This window comes from Salmo trutta, chromosome 30 (genome assembly GCF_901001165.1).
Source record: "Salmo trutta chromosome 30, fSalTru1.1, whole genome shotgun sequence".
Taxonomy (NCBI): Eukaryota; Metazoa; Chordata; class Actinopteri; order Salmoniformes; family Salmonidae; genus Salmo; species Salmo trutta.
Genome location: NC_042986.1, coordinates 44,800,447 through 44,826,981, shown reverse-complemented (window position 1 = coordinate 44,826,981; position 26,535 = coordinate 44,800,447). Strand labels below are relative to the sequence as shown.

The following is a 26,535-nucleotide window of genomic DNA, read 5'->3' as shown; positions in this document are numbered from 1 at the left end:
ATCAACCACCATGGCTATATATTATCAGTTCTGACATGCCCTGTATGAGGCTGTAGAGAGAGCCAGGTTTGAGGAGAGAAGGCTTGTACCATACCTGTTCAGAAGTAATCCATCCCGGAGAAATACATTCGGTTGATATAGGAAAGCTGTAAAATTGTCCACATATTGTACGCTTATTGAACAACAATAACCTTTAAGCCAGATGTGTAGCTGGCGTAATACGACTGAAATGATTATCAGTAGAGCGTAGAGACGGGAATGGACATGAAATAATGCATTGTTTACCTGATTTAAGTACAGTATGAATCAGTGATTTAAAGTCCTTTTTAAGATGCTCAGATTGCTGTAGTTTAATATCATTTGACCCTGACAGTGATAGCAGAAGCAGTCTGGTGTTCACTAATAAATAGCAGGATCATACAGTCAGTGTCCTGGATCCGGGCACCCGGGTAACAGATGGTCTCTGCTTTCCTAATAGAAACATTTTGGATCATAGATGAGCCCACAATATGGATAGTGGGACAACTGTTTGGTAAATGTTTTAAGTTACGTCTCTCTTGAGTTATCTTCCTCCTAGAACGTTGTTTGTGGCTAGTCGTAGAGCTGTTTGGTTGTAAATTTGTTTAGATGGCGTGGGGGTCCAACTTGTTTCCGGGTAGAGTTGTTTGTTCCTGCCAGTGGTAGAGACCACCGACTCGTCCGATACCCGGGATCTGTTTCCCAGTTCCAAGGCATCACTTTAGCAAAACAGTCCTGCAGCGTAGCATCCGGGTCATCTGAACACTTATTGAGTGGTCAAGTCTCAGTCCTGATTTAAATATGCTTGAAAAATCAGAGACAAGGTTTGTGTGTGTGTGTATGTTCAGAGTGTGTGTGTGTGTGTGTATGTTCAGAGTGTGTGTGTGTGTGTGTGTATGTTTAGAGTGTGTGTGTGTGTGTGTGTGTTCAGAGTGTGTGTGTGTGTGTGTGTTCAGAGTGTGTGTGTGTGTGTGTGTTCAGAGTGTGTGTGTGTGTGTGTTCAGAGTGTGTGTGTGTTCAGAATGTGTGTGTGTGTGTGTTCAGAGTGTGTGTGTTCAGAGTGTGTGTGTTCAGAGTGTGTGTGTGTGTGTGTGTTCAGTGTGTGTGTGTGTGTATGTGTGTGTTCAGAGTGTGTGTGTGTGTGTGTGTGTGTGTGTATGTTCAGAGTGTGTGTGTGTGTGTGTTCAGAGTGTGTGTGTGTGTATGTGTGTGTTCAGAGTGTTCATTCCTCCTTCGTAGTAATCCTGATCTTCTTAATGATAACCCAGTTATTCCCCCAGTGTGTGTGTGTGTGTGTGTGTGTGTGTGTGTTCAGAGTGTGTGTGTGTGTGTGTGTGTGTGTGTATGTGTGTGTGTGTATGTGTGTGTTCAGAGTGTTCATTCCTCCTTCGTAGTAATCCTGATCTTCTTAATGATAACCCAGTCATTCTGTTTGGCTGTGACGCTTATCCTCAGACAGGAAGAGGCGTGGCCAAATCTCTTCTTGTGTACGTCTGTCATGTCCATCCTCCCTCCCTGCAGGTCCCCGACGCTATAGAACTCTTGGCATGTTGTCCCCGACCCAGTCTTCTCGGTAACCGGGTGGAGACCCAGTTCTACGGTCGCGGACGCCAACCGGTCACGACCCTCTGCTGAACCAGTCACCACGGTAATGGCCGTAACCACAACAGGTTGTTTGAAGGTGACGGTTAGGTGGTTGCCTGGAGAGGGACTCCGCCCCCAGAAGAAGGTTCCAGTACCAGGAGACCAGGCCATGGCCGCCACATGGTCCATATAGACTAGAGAGAGATACAGACAGAGATACAGGTTAGATATCAACCAGGAGACCAGGCCATGGCCGCCACATGGTCCTTATAGACTAGAGAGAGATACAGACAGAGATACAGGTTAGATATCAACCAGGAGACCAGGCCATGGCCGCCACATGGTCCTTATAGACTAGAGAGAGATACAGACAGAGATACAGGTTAGATATCAACCAGGAGACCAGGCCATGGCCTCCACATGGTCCATATAGACTAGAGAGAGATACAGACAGAGATACAGGTTAGATATCAACCAGGAGACCAGGCCATGGCCTCCACATGGTCCTTATAGACTAGAGAGAGATACAGACAGAGATACAGGTTAGATATCAACCAGGAGACCAGGCCATGGCCTCCACATGGTCCTTATAGACTAGAGAGAGATACAGACAGAGATACAGGTTAGATATCAATCAAATCAAATGTTATTTGTCACATGCGCCGAATACAACAGGTGTAGACCTTCCAGTGAAATGCTCTTTACATAGCCAGACCAGAGCCACCACAGGGTCCTTCTGAGGCCTTTTCACACTGCACGGTGTGTGTGTGTTTCTACCTGGTATGTCGCTATAGACGTCAGCAGCAGGGTTAGTGTAGAGATCCTCGTAGTCGTTATCCTTCAGCTTGTTGAAGGTCCCCAGGAAGGACGAGTACGAGCCTGTGTGTTGAAACAGTGAGGGTGTGAAGCGAATCACCTCGTTCTGCGTCAAAAGCACCCGGAAGTGACTCAACAGGAAGTCGCAGGGCATTTCCTGGTAGAACAAGAAGAGGAAGCGCGAGAGGAGTGGGAGGTGTTCTGAGTGGTACAGCTTCCCAATGTAGCCCAGCGCTGAGAACTCTAACGTGGCCCAGGGCACTTCCATTTGCTGTACACGCCTCCTGATGGCGGACAGGAAGTGATGCGAGCAGGAGACGTCGTCCTCCAGCTGCAGGTAGAGCTGGCTCCGCCCAGTGCAGAACTGTGTCAGGAAGCTGTAGTCAACGTTCTGTTTGGAGCGGAACATCACACGGTCATCGTTGTCGTTAAAGTTCCTTTTCAGGCCTAGAATGTAGAAACAACTAGTTAACCATCTGACCAACCAACCATCTGACCAACCAACCAACCATCTGACCAACCAACCATCTGACCAACCAACCATCTGACCAACCAGCCAACCATCTGACCAACCAACCAACCATCTGACCAACCAGCCAACCATCTGACCAAACAACCATCTGACCAACCAACCAACCATCCATCTGACCAACCAACCAACCATCTGACCAACCAACCAACCATCTGACCAACCAGCCAACCATCTGACCAACCAGCCAACCATCTGACCAACCAACCAACCATCTGACCAACCAACCAACCATCTGACCAACCAGCCAACCATCTGACCAGCCAACCATCTGACCAACCAACCATCTGACCAACCAACCAACCAACCATCTGACCAACCAGCCAACCATCTGACCAACCAAACAACCATCTGACCAACCAACCAACCATCTGACCAACCAACCATCTGACCAACCAACCATCTGACCAACCAGCCATCTGACCAACCAGCCAACCATCTGACCAACCAGCCAACCATCTAACCAACCAGCCATCTGACCAACCAACCATCTGACCAACCAGCCAACCATCTGACCAACCAGCCAACCATCTGACCAACCAGCCAACCATCTGACCAACCAACCAACCATCTGACCAACCAACCATCTGACCAACCAACCATCTGACCAACCAGCCATCTGACCAACCAGCCAACCATCTGACCAACCAGCCAACCATCTGACCAACCAGCCAACCATCTGACCAACCAACCATCTGACCAACCAACCATCTGACAAACCAGCCAACCATCTGACCAACCAGCCAACCATCTGACCAACCAGCCAACCATCTGACCAACCAACCATCTGACCAACCAGCCATCTGACCAACCAGCCAACCATCTGAACAACCAACCAACCAACCATCTGACCAACCAGCCAACCATCTGACCAACCAACCAACCATCTGACCAACCAACCAACCAACCATCCAGCCAACCAACCAACCAGCCAACCATCTGACCAACCAACCATCTGAGCAACAGACCAACCATCTGACCAACCAACCAACCATCCATCTGACCAACCAACCAACCAACCAGCCAACCATCTGACCAACCAACCAGCCAACCATCTGACCAACCAGCCAACCATCTGACCAACAGACCAACCATCTGACCAACAGACCAACCATCTGACCAACAGACCAACCAACCAACCAAACAACCAACCAACCATCCAGCCAACCAACCAACCAACCAGCCAACCATCTGACCAACCAACCATCTGACCAACAGACCAACCATCTGACCAACCAGCCAACCATCTGACCAACCAACCAACCATCTGACCAACCAACCAGCCAACCATCTGACCAACCAGCCAACCATCTGACCAACAGACCAACCATCTGACCAACCAACCAACCAACCAACCAACCAACCAACCAACCATCTGACCAACCAAACAACCATCTGACCAACCAACCATCTGACTAACCAGCCAACCAACCAACCATCTGACCAACCAACCAACCATCTGACCAACCAACCAACCATCTGACCAACCAACCATCTGACCAACCAACCAACCATCTGACCAACCAGCCAGCCAGCCAACCATCTGACCAACCAACCAGCCATCTGACCAACCAACCATCTGACCAACCAACCAGCCATCTGACCAACAGAGCATATAAGGGCTGTTACAAGCTGAGTGTGTTCATAAGGGCTGTTACAAGCTGAGTGTGTTTATAAGGGCTGTTACAAGCTGAGTGTGTTTATAAGGGCTGTTACAAGCTGAGTGTGTTCATAAGGTGTGTGTATACAGGTGTGTGTGTGTTTATAAGGTGTGTGTGTTTATATGGTGTGTGTATACAGGTGTGTGTGTGTTTATAAAGTGTGTGTATAAGGTGTGTGTGTTTATAAGGTGTGTGTGTTTATATGGTGTGTGTATACAGGTGTGTGTGTGTTTATAAGGTGTGTGTATACAGGTGTGTGTGTGTTTATAAGGGCTGATACAAGCTGAGTGTGTTTATAAGGTGTGTGTATACAGGTGTGTGTGTGTTTATAAGGTGTGTGTATACAGGTGTGTGTGTGTGTTTATAAGGTGTGTGTGTTTATAAGGTGTGTGTGTGTTTATAAGGTGTGTGTATACAGCTGTGTGTGTGTTTATAAGGTGTGTGTATACAGGTGTGTGTGTGTTTATAAGGTGTGTGTGTATACAGGTGTGTGTGTTTATATGGTGTGTGTATACAGGTGTGTGTGTGTTTATAAGGTGTGTGTGTGTATACAGGTGTGTGTGTGTTCATAAGGTGTGTGTATACAGGTGTGTGTGTGTTCATAAGGTGTGTGTATACAGGTGTGTGTGTGTTTATAAGGTGTGTGTATACAGGTGTGTGTGTGTTTATAAGGTGTGTGTATACAGGTGTGTGTATACAGGTGTGTGTGTGTTTATAAGGTGTGTGTGTTTATAAGGTGTGTGTGTTTATAAGGTGTGTGTATACAGGTGTGTGTGTGTTTATAAGGTGTGTGTATACAGGTGTGTGTGTGTTTATAAGGTGTGTGTGTTTATATGGTGTGTGTATACAGGTGTGTGTGTGTGTTTATAAGGTATGTGTATACAGGTGTGTGTCTGTTTATAAGGTGTGTGTATACAGGTGTGTGTGCGTTTATAAGGTGTGTGTATACAGGTGTGTGTGTGTTTATAAGGTGTGTGTATACAGGTGTGTGTGTGTTTATAAGGTGTGTGTATACAGGTGTGTGTGCGTTTATAAGGTGTGTGTATACAGGTGTGTGTGTGTTTATAAGGTGTGTGTATACAGGTGTGTGTGTGTTTATAAGGTGTGTGTGTTTATAAGGTGTGTGTATATAAGGTGTGTGTATACAGGTGTGTGTGTGTTTATAAGGTGTGTGTATACAGGTGTGTGTGTGTTTATAAGGTGTGTGTGTTTATAAGGTGTGTGTATATAAGGTGTGTGTATACAGGTGTGTGTGTGTTTATAAGGTGTGTTTATAAGGTGTGTGTGTTTATATGGTGTACCTGTATTAGTGAGTAGCAGAGGTGTGGACTCCAGTCACATGACTTGGACTCGAGTAACAAATATGATGACTTGCAACTTGACTTGGACTCTAACACCAATGACTCGTGACTTGACTTGGACTTGAGCCATTTGACTCGACCTGACTTGATACCCTCCCCTAAGCCCCAATATTAAAAATGATGCTATTAAAAAGAGTGGTCAGCGCACCAACTCTTCATTTAACGGATTACAGTTTGAAATCGGACAGCAACCAATCAAATTGTGCCAGCTGAGAAAAAGTTGCGCGTGGCAGTGCAGAGGAACGTCGGTGAATTCTTTCTCATGGCTACCCATGTATTTCCATGGAAAATAATACATATATCTTTAAAAGCATTCATGATTTGCGTAAATGTAATATACTAACTATTACTCGTTAAAAATATGAAATGGTATTACATTTGGTGAAGAGCACATTATGACTTGTTTAGGACTCGAAACTCAAAATGTAGGACTTGAGACTTATTGGTCTTGACTTGGGACTTGAGTGCTAAGACTTGAGACTTACTTGTGACTTGTAAAAAAATGACTTGGTCCCACCTCTGGTGGGTAGTACTGTGTGTGTACCTGTTATTAGTGGTTAGTACTGTGTGTGTACCTGTTATTGGTGGGTAGTACTGTGTGTGTACCTGTTATTAGTGGGTAGTACTGCGTGCGTACCTGTTATTGGTGGGTAGTACTGTGTGTGTACCTGTTATTAGCGGGTAGTACTGCGTGTGTATCTGTATTAGCGGGTAGTACTGTGTGTGTACCTGTTATTAGTGGGTAGTACTGCGTGTGTACCTGTTATTAGTGGGAAGTACTGTGTGTGTACCTGTTATTAGTGGGTAGTATGTAGTACTGTGTGTGTACCTGTTATTAGCGGGTAGTACTGTGTGTCTACCTGTATTAGTGCGTAGTACTGTGTGTGTACCTGTTATTAGTGGGTAGTACTGCGTGTGTACCTGTATTAGTGGGTAGTACTGCGTGTGTACCTGTTATTAGTGGGTAGTACTGCGTGTGTACCTGTTATTGGTGGGTAGTACTGTGTGTGTACCTGTTATTGGTGGGTAGTACTGCGTGTGTACCTGTTATTGGTGGGTAGTACTGCTTGGGGACATGTACCACCAGTAGCTGGTCTGCCTTCAGCTGGGAGGGGAAGTTCGCTGTAATCTGCCCCAGCGTGGTCGCTCTCCATTGGGCATCGAAGTCTGCCAGCAGTACCACCACCAACATGGAGTTTAGCTCTGCCGGGGAGGAGCGGGAGAAGATGGAGGACAAGGTGGAGATCAGATAGCTGCCTTTAGGACGACTCACTGAGCACATCCCGATGGTCAGGTACTCTGGAGAGAGAGAGAGAGAGAGGGAGGGAGAGAGAGAGAGAGAGAGAGAGAGAGAGAGAGAGAGAGAGGGAGAGAGATGGAAGAGAGGAGAGAGAGAGAGGAGAGAGAGGAGAGAGGGAGAGAGGAGAGAGAGAGGAGAGAGAGGAGAGAGGGAGAGAGGAGAGAGAGAGAGAGAGGAGAGAGATGGAGAAGAGAGGAGAGAGAGAGAGGAGAGAGGAGAGAGGGAGAGAGAGAGAGGAGAGAGAGGGAGAGAGGAGAGAGAAGAGAGAGAGAGAGAGAGAGAGAGAGAGGGAGAGAGAGAGAGAGAGGAGAGAGAGGGAGAGAGAGAGGAGAGAGAGAGAGAGAGAGAGAGAGAGAGGGAGAGAGAGGGAGAGAGAGAGATGGAGAGAGAGAGAGAGAGAGAGAGAGAGAGAGAGAGAGAGAGAGATGTTAGCATTCTGGTTATATGACTAATAGGCAGCTGGCTGGCACGTGGCTAGCTGAGGTGGCTAGCTGAGGTGGCTAGCTGAGGTGGCTAGCTGAGGTGGCTGGCTAGCTAGCTGAGGTGGCTGGCTGGTTAGGTTAGCTGGCTGGCTGGATAAGTATTTGGGTCAAGCTGCAAACATTAGCAGGCTAAAATGTTCAGCCATCGGTAAAGCAGTCCTGGTGTAGGGTAAACATTATGGGGATTAACATACATCATGTTATCGGCTTGAGGGGGATAATACACGGTTGTGACTATAACCGAAGAGAATTCTCTTGGGAGGTAATACGGTCGGCATTTGATTGTGAGGTATTCTAGGTCGGGTGAACGAAACACGACTTGTGTTTCTGTATGTTATCACAATCACACCATGAGGAGTTAATCATGAAACACCTCCGCCTTTCTTCTTCCCAGAGAGTTCTTTATTCCTGTCTGCGTGATGTACTGAGAACCCAGCTGGCTGTATGGATGGGGACAGTCTACACACCCTGATAGATAAACATGTCCACAAAAAGAATACCAAAATGATTTATCGTCTTCCAAAAAGCATTTGATTCTATTTGGCATACAGGACTGTTCTACAAAGTTATTGAAAGTGGTGTAGGGGGTAAAACATATGACATAATTAAATCAATGTATACTGGCAATACGTGCAGCATTAAAATTGGCAAGAAAAAAACAGAACTCTTTAACCAGGGGCGGGGCCTTCGCCAGGGTTGCAATCTGAGCCCTGCACTCTTCAATATTTACATTAACGAATTGGCCACTATTCCAGAACAATCCTCAGCCCCTAGTGTTAGTCTCCACAATTCAGAGGTTAAACGCCTGCTCTTGGCAGATGACCTGTGCCTGCTGTCACCCACAGCACATGGCCTACAGCAGAGCCTGGACCTGCTAGAGCAGTACTGCCAGACCTGGGCCCTGGCAGTAAACCCCCACAGCACATGGCCTACAGCAGAGCCTGGACCTGCTAGAGCAGTACTGCCAGACCTGGGCCCTGGCAGTAAACCCCCACAGCACCTGGCCTACAACAGAGCCTGGACCTGCTAGAGCATTACTGCCAGACCTGGGCCCTGGCAGTAAACCCTAAAAAGACTAAAATAATGATTTTTCCAGAGAAGATTCAGATCTCAGGGAATTAGTTCTCAATTGGTACAAAATATATAGAGTACTGTACACACTACAATTACCAAGGTTTAAATATATAGAGTACTGCAAACACTACAATTACTGAGGATTAAATATATAGATTACTGTACACACTACAATTACTGAGGATTAAATATATAGAGTACTGTACACACTACAATTACTGAGGTTTAAATAAATAGATTACTGTAGACACTACAATTACCTAGGTTTAACTATATAGAGTACTGTACACACTACAATTACCTAGGATTAAATATATAGATTACTGTAGACACTACAATTACTCAGGATTAAATATACGCTCAACTGGACACCTAAATGAGGCATTGAATGAACTAAGCTAGAAATGCAAGGCTATGCCATTAAAAATAACTTCTAATTGAAATACCTATTCAAATTTGGCTAAAACAAATTGAATGTGTCATTGAACCAATTGCACTTTATGGTAGTGAGGTGTGGGGTCCACTTGCAAAACAAGATTTCACCAAATGGGACAAATACCCCATTGAAACCCTGCATGCAGAGTTCTGTAAGATTCTCCTACATGTCCAGAGGAAAACTACAAACAATGCATGCAGGACAGAATTAGGCCAATATCGACTAATGATAAAAAAAATCGAATCAAAAAAGAGCAATTCAGTTTTGGAAACAATACAATGACCCCCTCTCATATAATTACCAAACCCTGCAATGCCAAGAGCTGAGCAAAGACAATAATCCCCTCATTCAGCTGATCCTGAGGCTGAGTTCACTAACCTGTTCTACTAACACACTGAAGCCTCATGACCAGACCATACAATTACTCAGAATAAACCAAAATTACAACACAGTCAAAACAAAACCGCATTACCTATTGGGAAACACAAGCACAAAGCAAAATGCAGCACTATCTGGCCCTAAAAATCGACAGTACACCGTGGCTAACTATTTGACCATAGTTACTGATCAAAATCTTAGAAAAACCTTGACAAAGTACAGCGAGCACAGCCTTGCCATTGAGAAGGGTAGACACAGGAAAACCTGGCTCCATATGGAGGAAAGGCTGCAGCACAGCAGAACCCGAGACAGCTGCATTTAAACAAAACAATTAGAGAGCAATACCAGAGTGTTGCCGTTTTACGGGCTCCTAACCAACTGTGCTATTTTGTTTTGTTTTTTCGCATTGTTTGTAACTTTTTTGTTGTTGTTGTACATAAATCAGAGGGCTGATATACATACTATGCATGCCAGTCTCTCTTGGCTAAGAGTTGAGGAGAGACTGACTGCATCACTTCTTCTTTTTATAAGAATCATTAATGTGTTGGAAATCCCAAATTGTTTGTATAGTCAACTTACACACAGCTCTGACACACACACTGATCCCACCAGACATGCCACCAGGGGTCTTTTCACAGTCCCCAGGCCCAGAACAAATTCAAGAAAACGTACAGTATTATACAGAGCCCTTATTGCATGGAACTTCCTTCCATCTCATAATGCGCAAACAAACGGCAAACCTGGTTTCATAAAACCTGGTTTCATGTGTGTGTGTGTGTGTGTGTGTGTGTGTGTGTGTGTGTGATACTCTGTTCAGTAGGAGGTGTGTGTGTGTGTGTGTGTGTGTGTGTGTGTGTGTGTGTGTGTGTGTGTGTGTGTGTGTGTGTGTGTGTGATACTCTGTTCAGTAGGAGGTGTGTGTGTGTGTGATACTCTGTTCAGTAGGAGGTGTGTGTGTTACTCTGTTCAGTAGGAGGTGTGTTTCCTGCCAGTAGTTGATAGGAGACGTTCAGCGGCAGGTACCCTCCCTTGTCTACCCACGATGCACCGCTGGAGAAAGTCCGGAGCTGCCACTCCTCCACCCACTGAGAAACACACACACACACACACACACACACACACACACACACACACACACACGAGTTTATGAGTTAATGTGAAAGGAACACCAAGCATGTATGGCAGGCAGTCAGGTTGAGCAGTTTTCAGCCTGGTTTCCCTGTAGATAACAGCTTGGCTTGGAGCCCATCAGTTAGGCAGCCCTGCTATAAACTTGTTTTATTATTACACACTACCGTACAACAGTTTGGAGTTACTTAGAAATGTCCTTGTTTTTGAAAGAAAAGCACTTTTTTTTTTGTCCATTAAAATAACATCAAATTGATCAGAAATACAGTGTAGACATTGTTAATGTTGTAAATGACTGTAGCTGGAAACGGATGATTTTTAATGGAATATCTACATAGATTTACAGAGGCCCATTATCAGCAACCATCACTCCTGTGTTCTAATTTACATTTTAGTAATTTAGCAGCCGCTCTTATCCAGAGCGACTTACAGTAGTGAATACATACATTTCATAAATGTTTTCCGTACTGGTCCCCCGTGGGAATCGAACCCACAACCCTGGCGTTGCAAACACCATGCTCTACCAACTGAGCCACACGGGACCAATGGCACATTCTGTTAGCTAATCAAAGTTTATCATTTTAAAAAGGCTAATTGATCATGTGAAAACTCTTTAGCAATTATGTTAGCACAGCTGAAAACTGTTGTTCTGATTAAAGAAGCAATATAACTGTCCTTCTTTAGACTAGTTGAGTATCTGGAGCATCAGCATTTGTGGGTTCGATTACAGGCTCAAAATGGCCAGAAATAAATAACTTTCTTCTGAACTCATCAGTCTATTCTTGTTCTGAGAAATGAAGGCTATTCCATGTGAGAAATTTCCAAGAAACTGAAGATCTCGTACAACGCTGTGTACTACTCCCTTCACAGAACAGCGCAAACTGGCTCTAACCAGAATAGAAAGAGGAGTGGGAGGCCCCGGTGCACAACTGAGCAAGAGGACAAGTACATTAGAGTGTCTAGTTTGAGAAACAGACGCCACACAAGTCCTCAACTGGCAGCTTCATTAAATAGTACCCGCAAAACACTAGTCTCAATGTCAACAGTGAAGAGGCGACTCCAGGATGCTGTCCTTCTTGACGTTGAAATGCTGATGCTCCAGATACTCAACTAGTCTAAAGAAGGCCAGTTTTATTGCTTCTTTAATCAGGACAACAGTTTTCAGCTGTGCTAACATAATTGCAAAAGGGTTTTCTAATGATCAATTAGCCTTTTAAAATGATAAACTTGGATTGGCTAACACAACGTGCCATTGGAACACAGGAGTGATGGTTGCTGATAATGGGCCTCTGTACGCCTATGTAGATATTTGTGTAACCTATTTCCAAATAATGTCCATTAAAAATCAGTCAAAACTGTTGAACATAACCTTGACTGTGTTTATTTCCAGTATTATTATCACCCAGCCCTAGTCTGAACACACACGCCCAGCACCTGCCACTGATTCACCCCGTTTCAACCCTCAATGTTTACAGTGTCTTTGCAAATGAGTGTCACTGCCAACATGTGTGCGTGTGTGTGTGTACCCACGGTGTGTGTGTGTGTGTGTGTGTACCCACGATGTGTGTGTGTGTGTGTGTGTCTGTGTGTGTGTGTGTGTGTGTGTGTGTGTGTGTGTGTGTGTGTGTGTGTGTGTGTGTGTGTGTGTGTGTGTGTGTGTGTGTGTGTGTGTGTGTGTACCCACTGTGTTCCTGAGGTCCAGAGGGAGACTGAAGTAAATGATGGCGAGGAGGAAGAACACTGCTCCCATGGTAACGCTCTTCTTATAGGTCCACCGCATCGCCCCTAACACACAGACAGCACATCAGTCAATTATTCAGTAGGCGTTAACAGACAGGTAGGAGAGAGACAGGTAGGAGAGACACAGGAGACAGGTAGGAAAAAGACAGGAAGTAGAGAGAAAGGCAGTAGAGAAACAGACAGGCAGTAGAGACAGGCAGGCGAGACAGAGAGGCGAGATAGAGGCAGGCCGGAGAGACAGGCAAGAGAGACGGACAGGCAGTAGAGAAATGGACAGGCAGGAGAGAGACGGACAGGCAGGAGAGAGACAGACAGGCAGAAGAGAGACAGACAGGCAGTAGAGAAATGGACAGGCAGTAGAGAGAGACAGGCAGTAGAGAGAGAGACAGGCAGTAGAGAGAGAGACAGGCAGTAGAGAGACAGGCAGTAGAGAGACAGACAGGCAGTAGAGAGACAGACAGGCAGTAGAGAGAGAGACAGGCTATAGTAGAGAGAGACAGGCTATAGTAGAGAGAGACAGGCTATAGTAGAGAGAGAGACAGGCAGTAGAGAGAGAGACAGGCAGTAGAGAGAGACAGGCTATAGTAGAGAGAGACAGGCAGTAGAGAGAGACAGGCAGTAGAGAGACAGACAGGCAGTAGAGAGACGGACAGGCAGTAGAGAGACGGACAGGCAGTAGAGAGACAGACAATCGGGAGACAGACAGACAGGCACTTCCCTACCTCCTCCCACTGCCACCTGCCTCCTCCATTTTTGGGGTAATGCTGTAATAAATTGGTTGTACTCTTGGATTGAGCTGACCTTCCCGTACAATTCTGATGACTCCATGAAGGACATAACTCTACCATTACAATTTACAATATAATTTAAAAACCAAATACCCTTTTCAAACACCTTTCCATAAATACAGGTATTTTATCAACCAGCACATTTATGTTCAGCCATAATATTTGTTCTTTCTTTTCAAAGGGATGAAATTAAAATTGTAGCCAGCTCTGCAATGCTCGTTTGAAAAACAGAGATACTTTGAAAATGAGACATGGCAATCTGCACTAAGGTAAAAAGGCCATTTTTAAACAATGGATGAGCTTTTCTTAGTAATCTACTGGAGAACCATTTAGGGTTCAAGTAAAACTGTTGAATAAGTGAAGCTTTTAGAGAGAGGGTTTAGTGCTTTTATATTTAATAATCTCAACCCATCCAATTCATATTCATTATATAGATAGGCTCGTTTTATTTTGTCTGGTTTAGCGTCCCAGATAAAGTGAAATATTTTTTGCTCGTATGATTTGTAAAACGAGTCATCAGGACTAGGCAGCGCCATGAGTAAGTGAGTAAACTGAGATATGACTAAGGAGTTAATCAGGGCGATTGTTCCATAAATAGACAGGTATTTACCTCTCCACGTCTGGTTGTTCCTCATTACACACCACGGACAAGCAAATATTATTTACATCATCAACATATGAATCACTACGAAACTTATTGTATGACCTCTTATACACTATATTAGGCCCAGCCTTTGGAACTGTGGTTTTCCTATATATGGCCACTATATTGTGATCACTACATCCTATGGATTTGTATACTGCTTTAAAGCAAATATCTGCAGCATTAGTAAAGATGTGATCAATACATGTTGATGATTTAATTCCTGTGCTGGTTGTAACTACCCTGGTAGGTTGACTGATAACCTGAACCAGGTTGCAGGCACTGGTTACTGTTTGAATCTTTTTCCTGAGTGGGCAGCTTGATGAAAGCCAGTCAATATTTAAATCATCCAGAAAATATACCTCTCTGTTGATATCACATACATTATCAAGCATTTCACATGTTATCCAGATACTGACTGTTAGCACTTGGTGGTCTATAGCAGCTTCCCACCAGAATGGGCTTTAGGTGAGGCAGATGAACCTGTAGCCATATTACTTCAACACTATTTAACATGAGATCCTCTCTAAGCTTTACAGGAATGTGTTTCTGAATAAGTTACTCACCACCTGGATTCGGTCTTATGTAGAAAAATGTTGGATAAAAGTAGAGACTCAGAGCTACAAAATGGTACCTCATACACTACAGTTGAGGAACAATGGGAAAGTTATTCTGCTTTGAAAGTTGATCAACTTGTAAACTCACTTTTGAGAAAATGGCCTTTGAATGTGTTGGTACCTACTGGAGAGCTCTTCTTTGTCTCCACCCATTCAGCATGGTTCACACCCTCTTAAGCTTTAGCCCCACCCATCTCTTTTCGCTCTCGGAGCGTTCAGAGGGCACACTTGACACTCTGACCGAGGATTTGTTTACCTCAGGATAACATGAAAACAGACTAACCAGCTCTGCTGGCAACAATTACGTTAAACTTTTTTACTGACACCGGCCATATTCAACGGGTGTTGTACACAGGTCACGTAACATTAGCTAACAAGCCAGCCAGCTAATGTTAGCTAGTTTAACAACAATAAACACAGTGCCAACAATGCCACAGTGCTGGGAGCTCACCAACTAGGTGCAATATTAGCTAGCTAACATTAGACTCTAACTAGAAAAGCAAACATCTCTTGGATACAAATAATACTTATTTCCCTCATTAAAATGCAAATCAATTTATAACATTTTTGACATGTGTTTTTTCTGGATTTTTTTGTTGTTATTCTGTCTCTCACTGTTCAAATAAACCTACCATTAAAATTATAGACTGATAATTTCTTTGTCAGTGGGCAAACGTACAAAATCAGCAGGGGATCAAATACTTTTTCCCCCCTCACTGTACCTACAGTGCCTTCAGAAAGTATTCACACCTCACCCTTTGAACATTTTGTTGTTACAAAGTGGGATTAAAATTGATTTAATTTTCTTTTCTTTTTTTGTCAATGATCTACACAAAATACTCTAAGAATATTTTTTTATGAAAAATTAAACACTTAAATATCTTGATTAGATAAGTATTCAGCTCCCTTGTTAGAATCAACACCTGGATTGGACAATATTTTCCCCTTATTCTCGTAAAAATGATTCAAGCTCTGTCAAGTTGGTTGTTGATCATTGCTAGACAGCCATTTTCAAGTCTTGCCATAGATTTTCAAGCCAATTTCAGTCAAAACTGCAACTAGGCCACCCAGCAACATTTAATGGAGTCTTGGTAAGCAACTCTAATGTATATTTGACATTGTGTTTTGGGTTATTGTCGGCAGGTAGCCTAGTGGTTAGAGCGTTGGGACAGTAACCAAGACAGCAGCTACTCTTCCTGGGGTTTATTATGGATCCCCATTAGTTCCTGCCAAGGCAGCAGCTACTCTTCCTGGGGTTTATTATGGATCCCCATTAGTTCCTGTCAAGGCAGCAGCTACTCTTCCTGGGGTTTATTATGGATCCCCATTAGTTCCTGCCAAGGCAGCAGCTACTCTTCCTGGGGTTTATTACGGATCCCCATTAGTTCCTGCCAAGGCAGCAGCTACTATTCCTGGGGTTTATTACGGATCCCCATTAGTTCCTGTCAAGGCAGCAGCTACTCTTCCTGGGGTTTATTACGGATCCCCATTAGTTCCTGCGAAGGCAGCAGCTACTCTTCCTGGGGTTTATTACGGATCCCCATTAGTTCCTGTCAAGGCAGCAGCTACTCTTCCTGGGGTTTATTACGGATCCCCATTAGTTCCTGTCAAGGCAGCAGCTACTCTTCCTGGGGTTTATTACGGATCCCCATTAGTTCCTGTCAAGGCAGCAGCTACTCTTCCTGGGGTTTATTACGGATCCCCATTAGTTCCTGTCAAGGCAGCAGCTACTCTTCCTGGGGTTTATTACGGATCCCCATTAGTTCCTGCCAAGGCAGCAGCTACTCTTCCTGGGGTTTATTATGGTTCCCCAATAGTTCCTGCCAAGGCAGCACCTACTCTTCCTGGGGTTTATTATGGATCCCCATTAGTTCCTGCCAAGGCAGCAGCTACTCTTCCTGGGGTTTATTATGGATCCCCATTAGTTCCTGCCAAGGCAGCAGCTACTCTTCCTGGGGTTTATTATGGATCCCCATTAGTTCCTGCAAAGGCAGCAGCTACTCTTCCTGGGGTTTATTATGGATCCCCATTAGTTCTTGCCAAGGCAGCAGCTACTCTTCCTGGGGTTTATTACGGATCCCCATTAGTTCCTGCCAAGGCAGCAGCTACTCTTCCTGGAGTTTATTACGGATCCCCATTAGTTCCTGTCAAGGCAGCAGCTACTCTTCCTGGGGTTTATTACGGATCCCCATTAGTTCCTGTCAAGGCAGCAGCTACTCTTCCTGGGGTTTATTACAGATCCCCATTAGTTCCTGCCAAGGCAGCAGCTACTCTTCCTGGGGTTTATTACGGATCCCCATTAGTTCCTGTCAAGGCAGCAGCTACTCTTCCTGGGGTTTATTATTATTACGGATCCCCATTAGTTCCTGCCAAGGCAGCAGCTACTCTTCCTGGGGTTTATTACGGATCCCCATTAGTTCCTGCCAAGGCAGCAGCTACTCTTCCTGGGGTTTATTATGGATCCCCAATAGTTCCTGCCAAGGCAGCAGCTACTCTTCCTGGGGTTTATTACGGATCCCCATTAGTTCCTGCCAAGGCAGCAGCTACTCTTCCTGGGGTTTATTACAGATCCCCATTAGTTCCTGCCAAGGCAGCAGCTACTCTTCCTGGGGTTTATTACGGATCCCCATTAGTTCCTGCCAAGGCAGCAGCTATTCTTCCTGGGGTTTATTACGGATCCCCATTAGTTCCTGTCAAGGCAGCAGCTACTCTTCCTGGGGTTTATTACGGATCCCCATTAGTTCCTGTCAAGGCAGCAGCTACTCTTCCTGGGGTTTATTACAGATCCCCATTAGTTCCTGCCAAGGCAGCAGCTACTCTTCCTGGGGTTTATTACGGATCCCCATTAGTTCCTGTCAAGGCAGCAGCTACTCTTCCTCGGGTTTATTATTATTACGGATCCCCATTAGTTCCTGCCAAGGCAGCAGCTACTCTTCCTGGGGTTTATTATGGATCCCCAATAGTTCCTGCCAAGGCAGCAGCTACTCTTCCTGGGGTTTATTACGGATCCCCATTAGTTCCTGCCAAGGCAGCAGCTACTCTTCCTGGGGTTTATTACAGATCCCCATTAGTTCCTGCCAAGGCAGCAGCTACTCTTCCTGGGGTTTATTACGGATCCCCATTAGTTCCTGCCAAGGCAGCAGCTATTCTTCCTGGGGTTTATTACGGATCCCCATTAGTTCCTGCCAAGGCAGCAGCTACTCTTCCTGGGGTTCATTATGGATCCCCATTAGTTCCTGCCAAGGCAGCAGCTACTCTTCCTGGGGTTTATTATGGATCCCCATTAGTTCCTGCCAAGGCAGCAGCTACTCTTCCTGGGGTATATTACGGATCCCCATTAGTTCCTGCCAAGGCAGCAGCTACTCTTCCTGGAGTTTTTTATGGATCCCTATTAGTTCCTGCCAAGGCAGCAGCTACTCTTCCTGGGGTTTATTATGGATCCCCATTAGTTCTTGCCAAGGCAGCAGCTACTCTTCCTGGGGTTTATTATGGATCCCCATTACTTCCTGCCAAGGCAGCAGCTACTGTTCCTGGGGTTTATTATGGATCCCCATTAGTTCCTGCCAAGGCAGCATTTACTCTTCCTGGGGTTTATTATGGATCCCCATTAGTTCCTGCCAAGGCAGCAGCTACTCTTCCTGGGGGTTATTACGGATCCCCATTAGTTCCTGCCAAGGCAGCAGCTACTCTTCCTGGGGTTTATTACGGATCCCCATTAGTTCCTGTCAAGGCAGCAGCTACTCTTCCTGGGGTTTATTACGGATCTCCATTAGTTCCTGCCAAGGCAGCAGCTACTCTTCCTGGGGTTTATTACGGATCCCCATTAGTTCCTGTCAAGGCAGCAGCTACTCTTCCTGGGGTTTATTACGGATCCCCATTAGTTCCTGCCAAGGCAGCAGCTACTCTTCCTGGGGTTTATTATGGATCCCCATTAGTTCCTGCCAAGGCAGCAGCTACTCTTCCTGGGGTTTATTATGGATCCCCATTAGTTCCTGCCAAGGCAGCAGCTAATCTTCCTGGGGTTTATTATGGATCCCCATTAGTTCCTGCCAAGGCAGCAGCTACTCTTCCTGGGGTTTATTACGGATCTCCATTAGTTCCTGTCAAGGCAGCAGCTACTCTTCCTGGGGTTTATTACGGATCCCCATTAGTTCCTGTCAAGGCAGCAGCTACTCTTCCTGGGGTTTATTATGGATCCCCATTAGTTCCTGCCAAGGCAGCAGCTACTCTTCCTGGGGTTTATTTTGGATCCCCATTAGTTCTTGCCAAGGCAGCAGCTACTGTTCCTGGGGTTTATTATGGATCCCCATTAGTTCCTGCCAAGGTAGCAGCTAATCTTCCTGGGGTTTATTATGGATCCCCATTAGTTCCTGCCAAGGCAGCAGCTACTCTTCCTGGGGTTTAATATGGATCCCCATTAGCTCCTGCCAAGGCAGCAGCTACTCTTCCTGGGGTTTATTACGGATCCCCATTAGTTCCTGCCAAGGCAGCAGCTACTCTTCCTGGGGTTTATTATGGATCCCCATTAGTTCCTGCCAAGGCAGCAGCTACTCTTCCTGGGGTTTATTAAGGATCCCCATTAGTTCCTGCCAAGGCAGCAGCTACTCTTCCTGGGGTTTATTATGGATCCCCATTAGTTCCTGCCAAGGCAGCAGCTACTCTTCCTGGGGTTTATTTTGGATCCCCATTAGTTCTTGCCAAGGCAGCGGCTACTCTTCCTGGGGTTTATTATGGATCCCCATTAGTTCCTGCCAAGGCAGCAGCTACTGTTCCTGGGGTTTATTATGGATCCCCATTAGTTCCTGCCAAGGCAGCAGCTAATCTTCCTGGGGTTTATTATGGATCCCCATTAGTTCCTGCCAAGGCAGCAGCTACTCTTCCTGGGGTTTAATATGGATCCCCATTAGCTCCTGCCAAGGCAGCAGCTACTCTTCCTGGGGTTAATTACGGATCCCCATTAGTTCCTGCCAAGGCAGCAGCTACTCTTCCTGGGGTTTATTATGGATCCCCATTAGTTCCTGCCAAGGCAGCAGCTACTCTTCCTGGGGTTTATTAAGGATCCCCATTAGTTCCTGCCAAGGCAGCAGCTACTCTTCCTGGGGTTTATTATGGATCCCCAATAGTTCCTGCCAAGGCAGCATCTACTCTTCCTGGGGTTTATTATGGATCCCCATTAGTTCCTGCCAAGGCAGCAGCTACTCTTCCTGGAGTTTATTATGGATCCCCATTAGTTCCTGCCAAGGCAGCAGCTACTCTTCCTGGGGTATATTATGGATCCCCATTAGTTCCTGCCAAGGCAGCAGCTACTCTACCTGGGGTTTATTATGGATCACCATTAGTTCTTGCCAAGGCAGCAGCTACTCTTCCTGGGGTTTATTACGGATCCCCATTAGTTCCTGCCAAGGCAGCAGCTACTCTTCCTGGGGTTTATTACGGATCCCCATTAGTTCCTGTCAAGGCAGCAGCTACTCTTCCTGGGGTTTATTACGGATCCCCATTAGTTCCTGTCAAGGCAGCAGCTACTCTTTCTGGGGTTTATTACGGATCCCCATTAGTTCCTGCCAAGGCAGCAGCTACTCTTCCTGGGGTTTATTAAGGATCCCCATTAGTTCCTGTCAAGGCAGCAGCTACTCTTCCTGGGGTTTATTACGGATCCCCATTAGTTCCTGCCAAGGCAGCAGCTACTCTTCCTGGGGTTTATTATGGATCCCCATTAGTTTCTGCCAAGGCAGCAGCTACTCTTCCTGGGGTCCAGCAAAATTAAGGCAGTTATACAATTTTAAAACCATTACAATACATTTATTACAGAATTTACAACACATTAAGTGTGTTCCCTCAGGCCCATACTCCACTACCACATATCTACAACACAAAATCCATGTGTACGTGTGTGTATAGTGCTATGTTATCATGTGTGTGAATGCGTGTGTCTGTGCCTATGTTTGTGATGCTTCACAGTCCCCACTGTTCCATAAGGTGTATTTTTACCTGCTTTTTAAATCTGATTCTACTGCTGCATCAGTTACCTGATGTGGAATAGAGTTCCATGTAGTCATGGCTCTATGTAGTACTGTGCGCCTCCCTTATGTCTGTTCTGGACTTGGGGACTGTGAAGAGACCTCTGGTGGCATATCTGGTGGGGTATGTATGGGTTTCTGAGTATTTTAAACAGACAGCTCGGTACATTCAGCTTGTCAACACCTCTTACAAAAACAAGTAATGAGGAGGTCAACCTCTCTTCCACTTTGAGCCAGGAGAGATTGACATGTATGTCATTAATGTTAGCTCTCTGTGTACTTTTAAGGGCCAGCTGTACTGCCCTGTTCTGAGACAACTGCAATTTTTTTTTGCAGTACTACTTTAGTTTGCATGTATTGGAATATTTTTATTCTGTTCACTCTGTCATTTAGGTTAGTACTGTAGAGTAACTACAATTGTCAAAGCACAGCGTGGGTATCGTTCCACATATTTACATTTTAATGTGAAACTATGCAAAACATACAATAAACCATAAACAAAACAACAAACCGTGACGAAGAGGTGCAACATACACTAACTCAAAATAATCTCCCACAAACACTAGTGGGAAAAACAACAACTTAAATATGATCCCCAATTAGAGACAATGATGACCTCTAATTGGGAATCATACAAAAAACCTCTAATTGGGAATCATACAAAAAAAAACAACCTAGAAAAAAGAACCTAGAACACAACATAGAAATAAATAAACTAGACAAAACCCCCAAAATAGAAAAAAAGAAACTAGAACCAAACATAGAAATAAATAAACTAGACAAAACCCCCCCAGTCACACCCGGACCTACTCTACCATAGAAAAATACAAGCTCTCTATGGTCAGGAAGTGACATCAATGTTGTTGATCCATCCTCAGTTTTCTCCTATCAGAGCCGTTCAACTCTGGAACTGTTTCAAAGTCACCATTGTCCTCATGGTGAAATCCCTGAGGGATTTTCCTTCCTCTCTGGAAACGCCTGTATATTTATAGTGACTGGGTGTATTGATTCACCATCCAAACTGTAATTATTAACTGAACTATGCTCAAATGGATTTGACAGACAACTCGGTACATTCAGCTTGTCAACACATCTTACAAAAAACAAGTAGTGATGAAGTCAAACTCTCCTCCACTTTCAGCCAGGAGAGATTGACATGCATATTACTGTGCTGCCGTATTCATTGACCTGGCCAAAGCTTTTGACTCTGTTAATCACCACATCCTCATCGGCAGACTTAGTAGCCTTGGTTTCTCAAACGATTGCGTCGCCTGGTTCACCAACTACTTCTCTGACAGAGTTCAGTGTGTCAAATCGGAGGGCCTACTGTCTGGACCTCTGGCAGTCTCTATGGGGGTACCACAGGGTTCAATTCTTGGGCCAACTCTTTTCTCTGTATACATAAATGATGTCGCTCTTGCTGCTGGTGAATCTCTGATCCACCTCTACGCAGACGACACCATTCTGTATACTTCTGGCCCTTCTTTGGACACTGTGTTAACAACCCTCCAGACGAGCTTCAATGCCATTCAACTCTCCTTCCGTGGTCTCCAACTGCTCCTAAACACAAGTAAAACTAAATGCATGCTCTTCAACCGATCGCTGCCTGCACCTGCCCGCCCATCCAGCATAACTTCTCTGGACGGTTCTAACTTAGAATTTGTGGACAACTACAAATACCTAGGTGTCTGGTTAGACTGTAAACTCTCCTTCCAGACTCACATCAATCATCTCCAATCCAAAGTGAAATCTAGAATTGGCTTCCTATTTCGCAACAAAGCATCCTTCACTCATGCTGCCAAACATACCCTCGTAAAACTGACCATCCTACCAATCCTCGATTTCGGCGATGTCATTTACAAAATAGCCTCCAATACCCTACTCAACAAGCTGGATGCAGTCTATCACAGTGCCATCCGTTTTGTCACCAAAGCCCCATATACAACCCACCACTGCGACCTGTATGCTCTCGTTGGCTGGCCTTCACTTCATCATCGTCGCCAAACACATTGGCTCCAGGTCATCTACAAGACCCTGCTAGGTAAAGTCCCCCCTTATCTCCGCTCACTGGTCACCATAGCAGCACCCACCTGTAGCACGCGCTCCAGCAGGTATATCTCTCTGGTCACCCCTAAAGCCAACTCCTCCTTTGGTCGTCTCTCCTTCCAGTTCTCAGCTGCCAATGATTGGAACGAACTACAAAAATCTCTAAAACTGGAAACACTTATCTCCCTCACTAGCTTTAAGCACCAGCTGTCAGAGCAGCTCACAGATCTCTGCACCTGTACATAGCCCATCTTTAATTGAGCCCAAACTACTACCTTTTCCCCTACTGTATTTATTTATTTTATTTATTTTGCTCCTTTGCACCATATTATTTATATTTTAACTTTTAACTTTCTTCAAACTACAAATCTACCATTCCAGTGTTTTTTCTTGCCATACTTTATTTACTTTGCCACCATGGCATTTTTTTGCCTTTACCTCCATTATCTCACATCATTTGCTCACATTGTATATAGTCTTATTTTTTCTACTGCATCATTGATTGTATGTTGTTTTACTCCATGTGTAACTCTGTGTTTTTGTATGTTGTCGAACTGCTTTGCTTTATCTTGGCCAGGTCGCAATTGTAAATGAGAACTTGTTCTCAACTTGCCTACCTGGTTAAATAAAGGTGAAATAAAAAATAAATAAAAAAATATTATTAATGTTAATGTTAGTCCTTTTTTGTGGCACCTGACCACATGACTGAACAGTAGTCCAGGTGCGACAAAACTAGGGCCTGTAGGACCTGCCTTGTTGATAGTGTTGTTAAGAAGGTAGAAACTAGGGCCTGTAGGACCTGCCTTGTTGATAGTGTTGTTAAGAAGGTAAAAGCTAGGGCCTGTAGGACCTGCCTTGTTGATAGTGTTGTTAAGAAGGTAGAAACTAGGGCCTGTAGGACCTGCCTTGTTGATAGTGTTGTTAAGAAGGTAGAAATTAGAGCCTGTAGGACCTGCCTTGTTGATAGTGTTGTTAAGAAGGTAGAAACTAGGGCCTGTAGGACCTGCCTTGTTGATAGTGTTGTTAAGGTAGAAACTAGAGCCTGTAGGACCTGCCTTGTTGATAGTGTTGTTGAGAAGGTAGAAACTAGGGCCTGTAGGACCTGCCTTGTTCATAGTGTTGTTAAGAAGGTAGAAACTAGGGCCTGTATGACCTGCCTTGTTGATAGTGTTGTTAAGAAGGTAGAAACTAGGGCCTGTAGGACCTGCCTTGTTGATAGTGTTGTTAAGAAGGTAGAAACTAGGGCCTGTAGGACCTGCCTAGTTGATAGTGTTGTTAAGATGGTAGAAACTAGGGCCTGTAGGACCTGCCTTGTTGATAGTGATGTTTAGAAGGCAGAGCAGTGCTTTATTATAGACAAACTTCTCCCCATCTTAGCTACTGTTGAATCAACATGTTTTGACTATGACAGTTTACAATCCAGGGTTACTCCAAGCAGTTTAGTCACCTCAACTTGCTCAATTTCCACATTATTAATTACGAGATGAATACTTATTGACTCAAGACATTTCAGTTTTTCATTTTGAATTCATGTGTAAACATTTCTAAAAACATAATTCCACTTTTGACATTATGGGGTGTGTAAATCAGTGACACAAAAATCACAAAAGCCCCATATCTGAGCTTTTTTTAATGTGTATCTGGGAAACACGTGTAAAACATCCACCGTTCAGAACTAGACTGTATTGGCTCAGCCTTTACTGCGTTCAGATCTGTGATGAACAGTAGGCCTATAAAGTAGTAGTGTTGCAATAATGTCCCCTAGCTTGGCCCTTCTGGTGTTTTATTGGTCTAGTTAACCTACACATCAACTGTAGCCTAGACTCGTTTTTTAATGTAAGTATTATGGGTAAACTAAGCATGAGACAGGACGATCTACTTAACAGATGAATACAGATAAATACATGTTATTGATCGGTTTAAAACCCACCTGTCGTCGGTGAGCGTGAAGTCTTTAAATTACTGAACGGAGCTCCGCTGTCACATCAGGCCAAGACACCGAAACGCACGTGTTTTATACACACGGTTGTGAAGAAAAATATATATACTTTTTTTTATTTACTTTCGGTTCTTTATTTTTTGTTGCGTTCACCTGCATCAATCTACTCTCTCCTCGGACGGCGGTATGAGAGCTGCTGTTAGTCAGTCGGTCCCTTCGCAATGTAAATGGTACTGTAGCGGTTCATATCTCCCGGTACTTCCTGGTGTTTGTGAGTGGGTGGTTAGTACTATTGAGGATCCCTGGGACGCCCAAAAACCTACCCTTACTTTTAACCGTTTGAAATATGTCACTTTTTTTGGGGCCACTCGACCAAATTCACATAGAAATGTGAGTTATAGATCTATCATTCTCGTTGAACGCAAGTCTAAGAAGCCGAAGCTGTAGATATGTTATATGTGCGTTTTTCCCCCGTCTTTTACTTTCGGTTTTGTACACCAGCTTCAAAGAGCTGAAAATACAATCTTTTTTAGTTATGGAAAAATATATTTCACAGCGGTTTAGATGGTACAATGATTTTCTACACTGTAATTGCTTGTTTTGACACTTGCAATTAGGAGGACTATTCAACTTTTAGACCGGCATTAGTGGAATGGTATCAAATAAATCAAACACGTAGTTTCAAGGTGTTTGGCGCAATTACATTTGCTACATTATTATGAGCCGTTCTCCCCTCAGCAGCCTCCAAATTCATACATTTTATTGGTCATATGCACGTGTTTAGCAGATGTTATTGTGGGTGTAGCGAAATGCTTGTGTTTCTAACTCCAATAGTGTAGTTATATCTAACAAGTAATATCTAACAATTTCGCAACAATACACACACATCTAAAGTAAAGGAATGGAATTATGAATATAAATATATGGACGAACAATGTCAGAGCGGCATAGACTAAGATACAGTAGAATAGGATCGAATACAGTATATACATATGAGATGAGTAATACATAGACTAAGATACAGTAGAATAGTATAGAATACAGTATATACATATGAGATGAGTAATACATAGACTAAGATACAGTAGAATAGAATACAGTATATACATATGAGATGAGTAATGCATAGACTAAGATACAGTAGAATAGTATAGAATACAGTATATACATATGAGATGAGTAATACATAGACTAAGATACAGTAGTATAGTATAGAATACAGTATATACATATGAGATGAGTAATACATAGACTAAGATACAGTAGTATAGTATAGAATACAGTATATACATATGAGATGAGTAATACATAGACTAAGATACAGTAGAATAGTATAGAATACAGTATATACATATGAGATGAGTAATACATAGACTAAGATACAGTAGAATAGGATAGAATACAGTGTATACATGTCAGTAGTTGCTAGGAGTGTTGGTAGGAGTCAGGCGCAGAGAGCAGAGGTAAGGAACGTTGTGTTTATTTAAATCAAACACAACACGATCGACGCCAACACAACCGGCGTGGAAAAAATGCAAAGTGCCCAGAACAGGTGCACAGCATGCATAAAATATAACAGTCGTAGATCGCCAGCACATCACAATACAAAACACAACCTGACGCTAAATAATCCCGCACAAACCTGGGCGGGCTAACCAGGTTTAAATAACCAAAATCAAAAGACCCAAATGAGGAACAGGTGCAAACAATAAGACATACCAAACGAAAAGGAAAAAGGGATCAGCGGCGGCTAGTAGGCCGGTGACGACGACCGCCGAGCGCCGCCCGAGCAGGCAGGGGAGCCACCTTCGGTGGGATTCGTGACAATACATATGAGATGAGTAATACATAGACTAAGATACAGTAGAATAGAATATAATACAGTATATACATATGAGATGAGTAATACATAGACTAAGATACAGTAGAATAGGATAGAATACAGTGTATACATATGAGATGAGTAATGCAAAATATGT

General features: G+C 44.2%; 1 protein-coding gene across 3 annotated transcripts; it reads right to left on the bottom strand.

Moving 5' to 3' along the window:
* Window positions 1-1,168: 1,168 nt before the first annotated feature.
* On the bottom strand, window positions 1,169-25,121 carry LOC115168743 (alpha-1,3-mannosyl-glycoprotein 4-beta-N-acetylglucosaminyltransferase C). 3 transcript variants are annotated; one of them, XM_029724294.1, is made up of 7 exons: window positions 24,548-25,106; window positions 12,451-12,551; window positions 10,600-10,723; window positions 7,014-7,268; window positions 2,380-2,865; window positions 1,423-1,796; window positions 1,169-1,267 (listed from the first exon to the last, which is right to left on the bottom strand). In XM_029724294.1, the coding sequence occupies exons 2-7, from the start codon at window positions 12,544-12,546 to the stop codon at window positions 1,241-1,243; spliced, it is 1,362 nt and encodes a 453-aa protein (XP_029580154.1). In that variant the 5' UTR covers window positions 12,547-12,551; window positions 24,548-25,106; the 3' UTR covers window positions 1,169-1,240. The 3 variants fall into 3 exon arrangements, with proteins under 3 accessions (XP_029580154.1, XP_029580153.1, XP_029580155.1); XM_029724293.1 differs by having other exon boundaries at window positions 1,190-1,796; window positions 24,548-25,104; XM_029724295.1 differs by lacking the exons at window positions 1,169-1,267; window positions 1,423-1,796 and adding an exon at window positions 1,804-2,036 and having other exon boundaries at window positions 24,548-25,121.
* Between the last annotated feature and the right edge of the window lie 1,414 nt (window positions 25,122-26,535).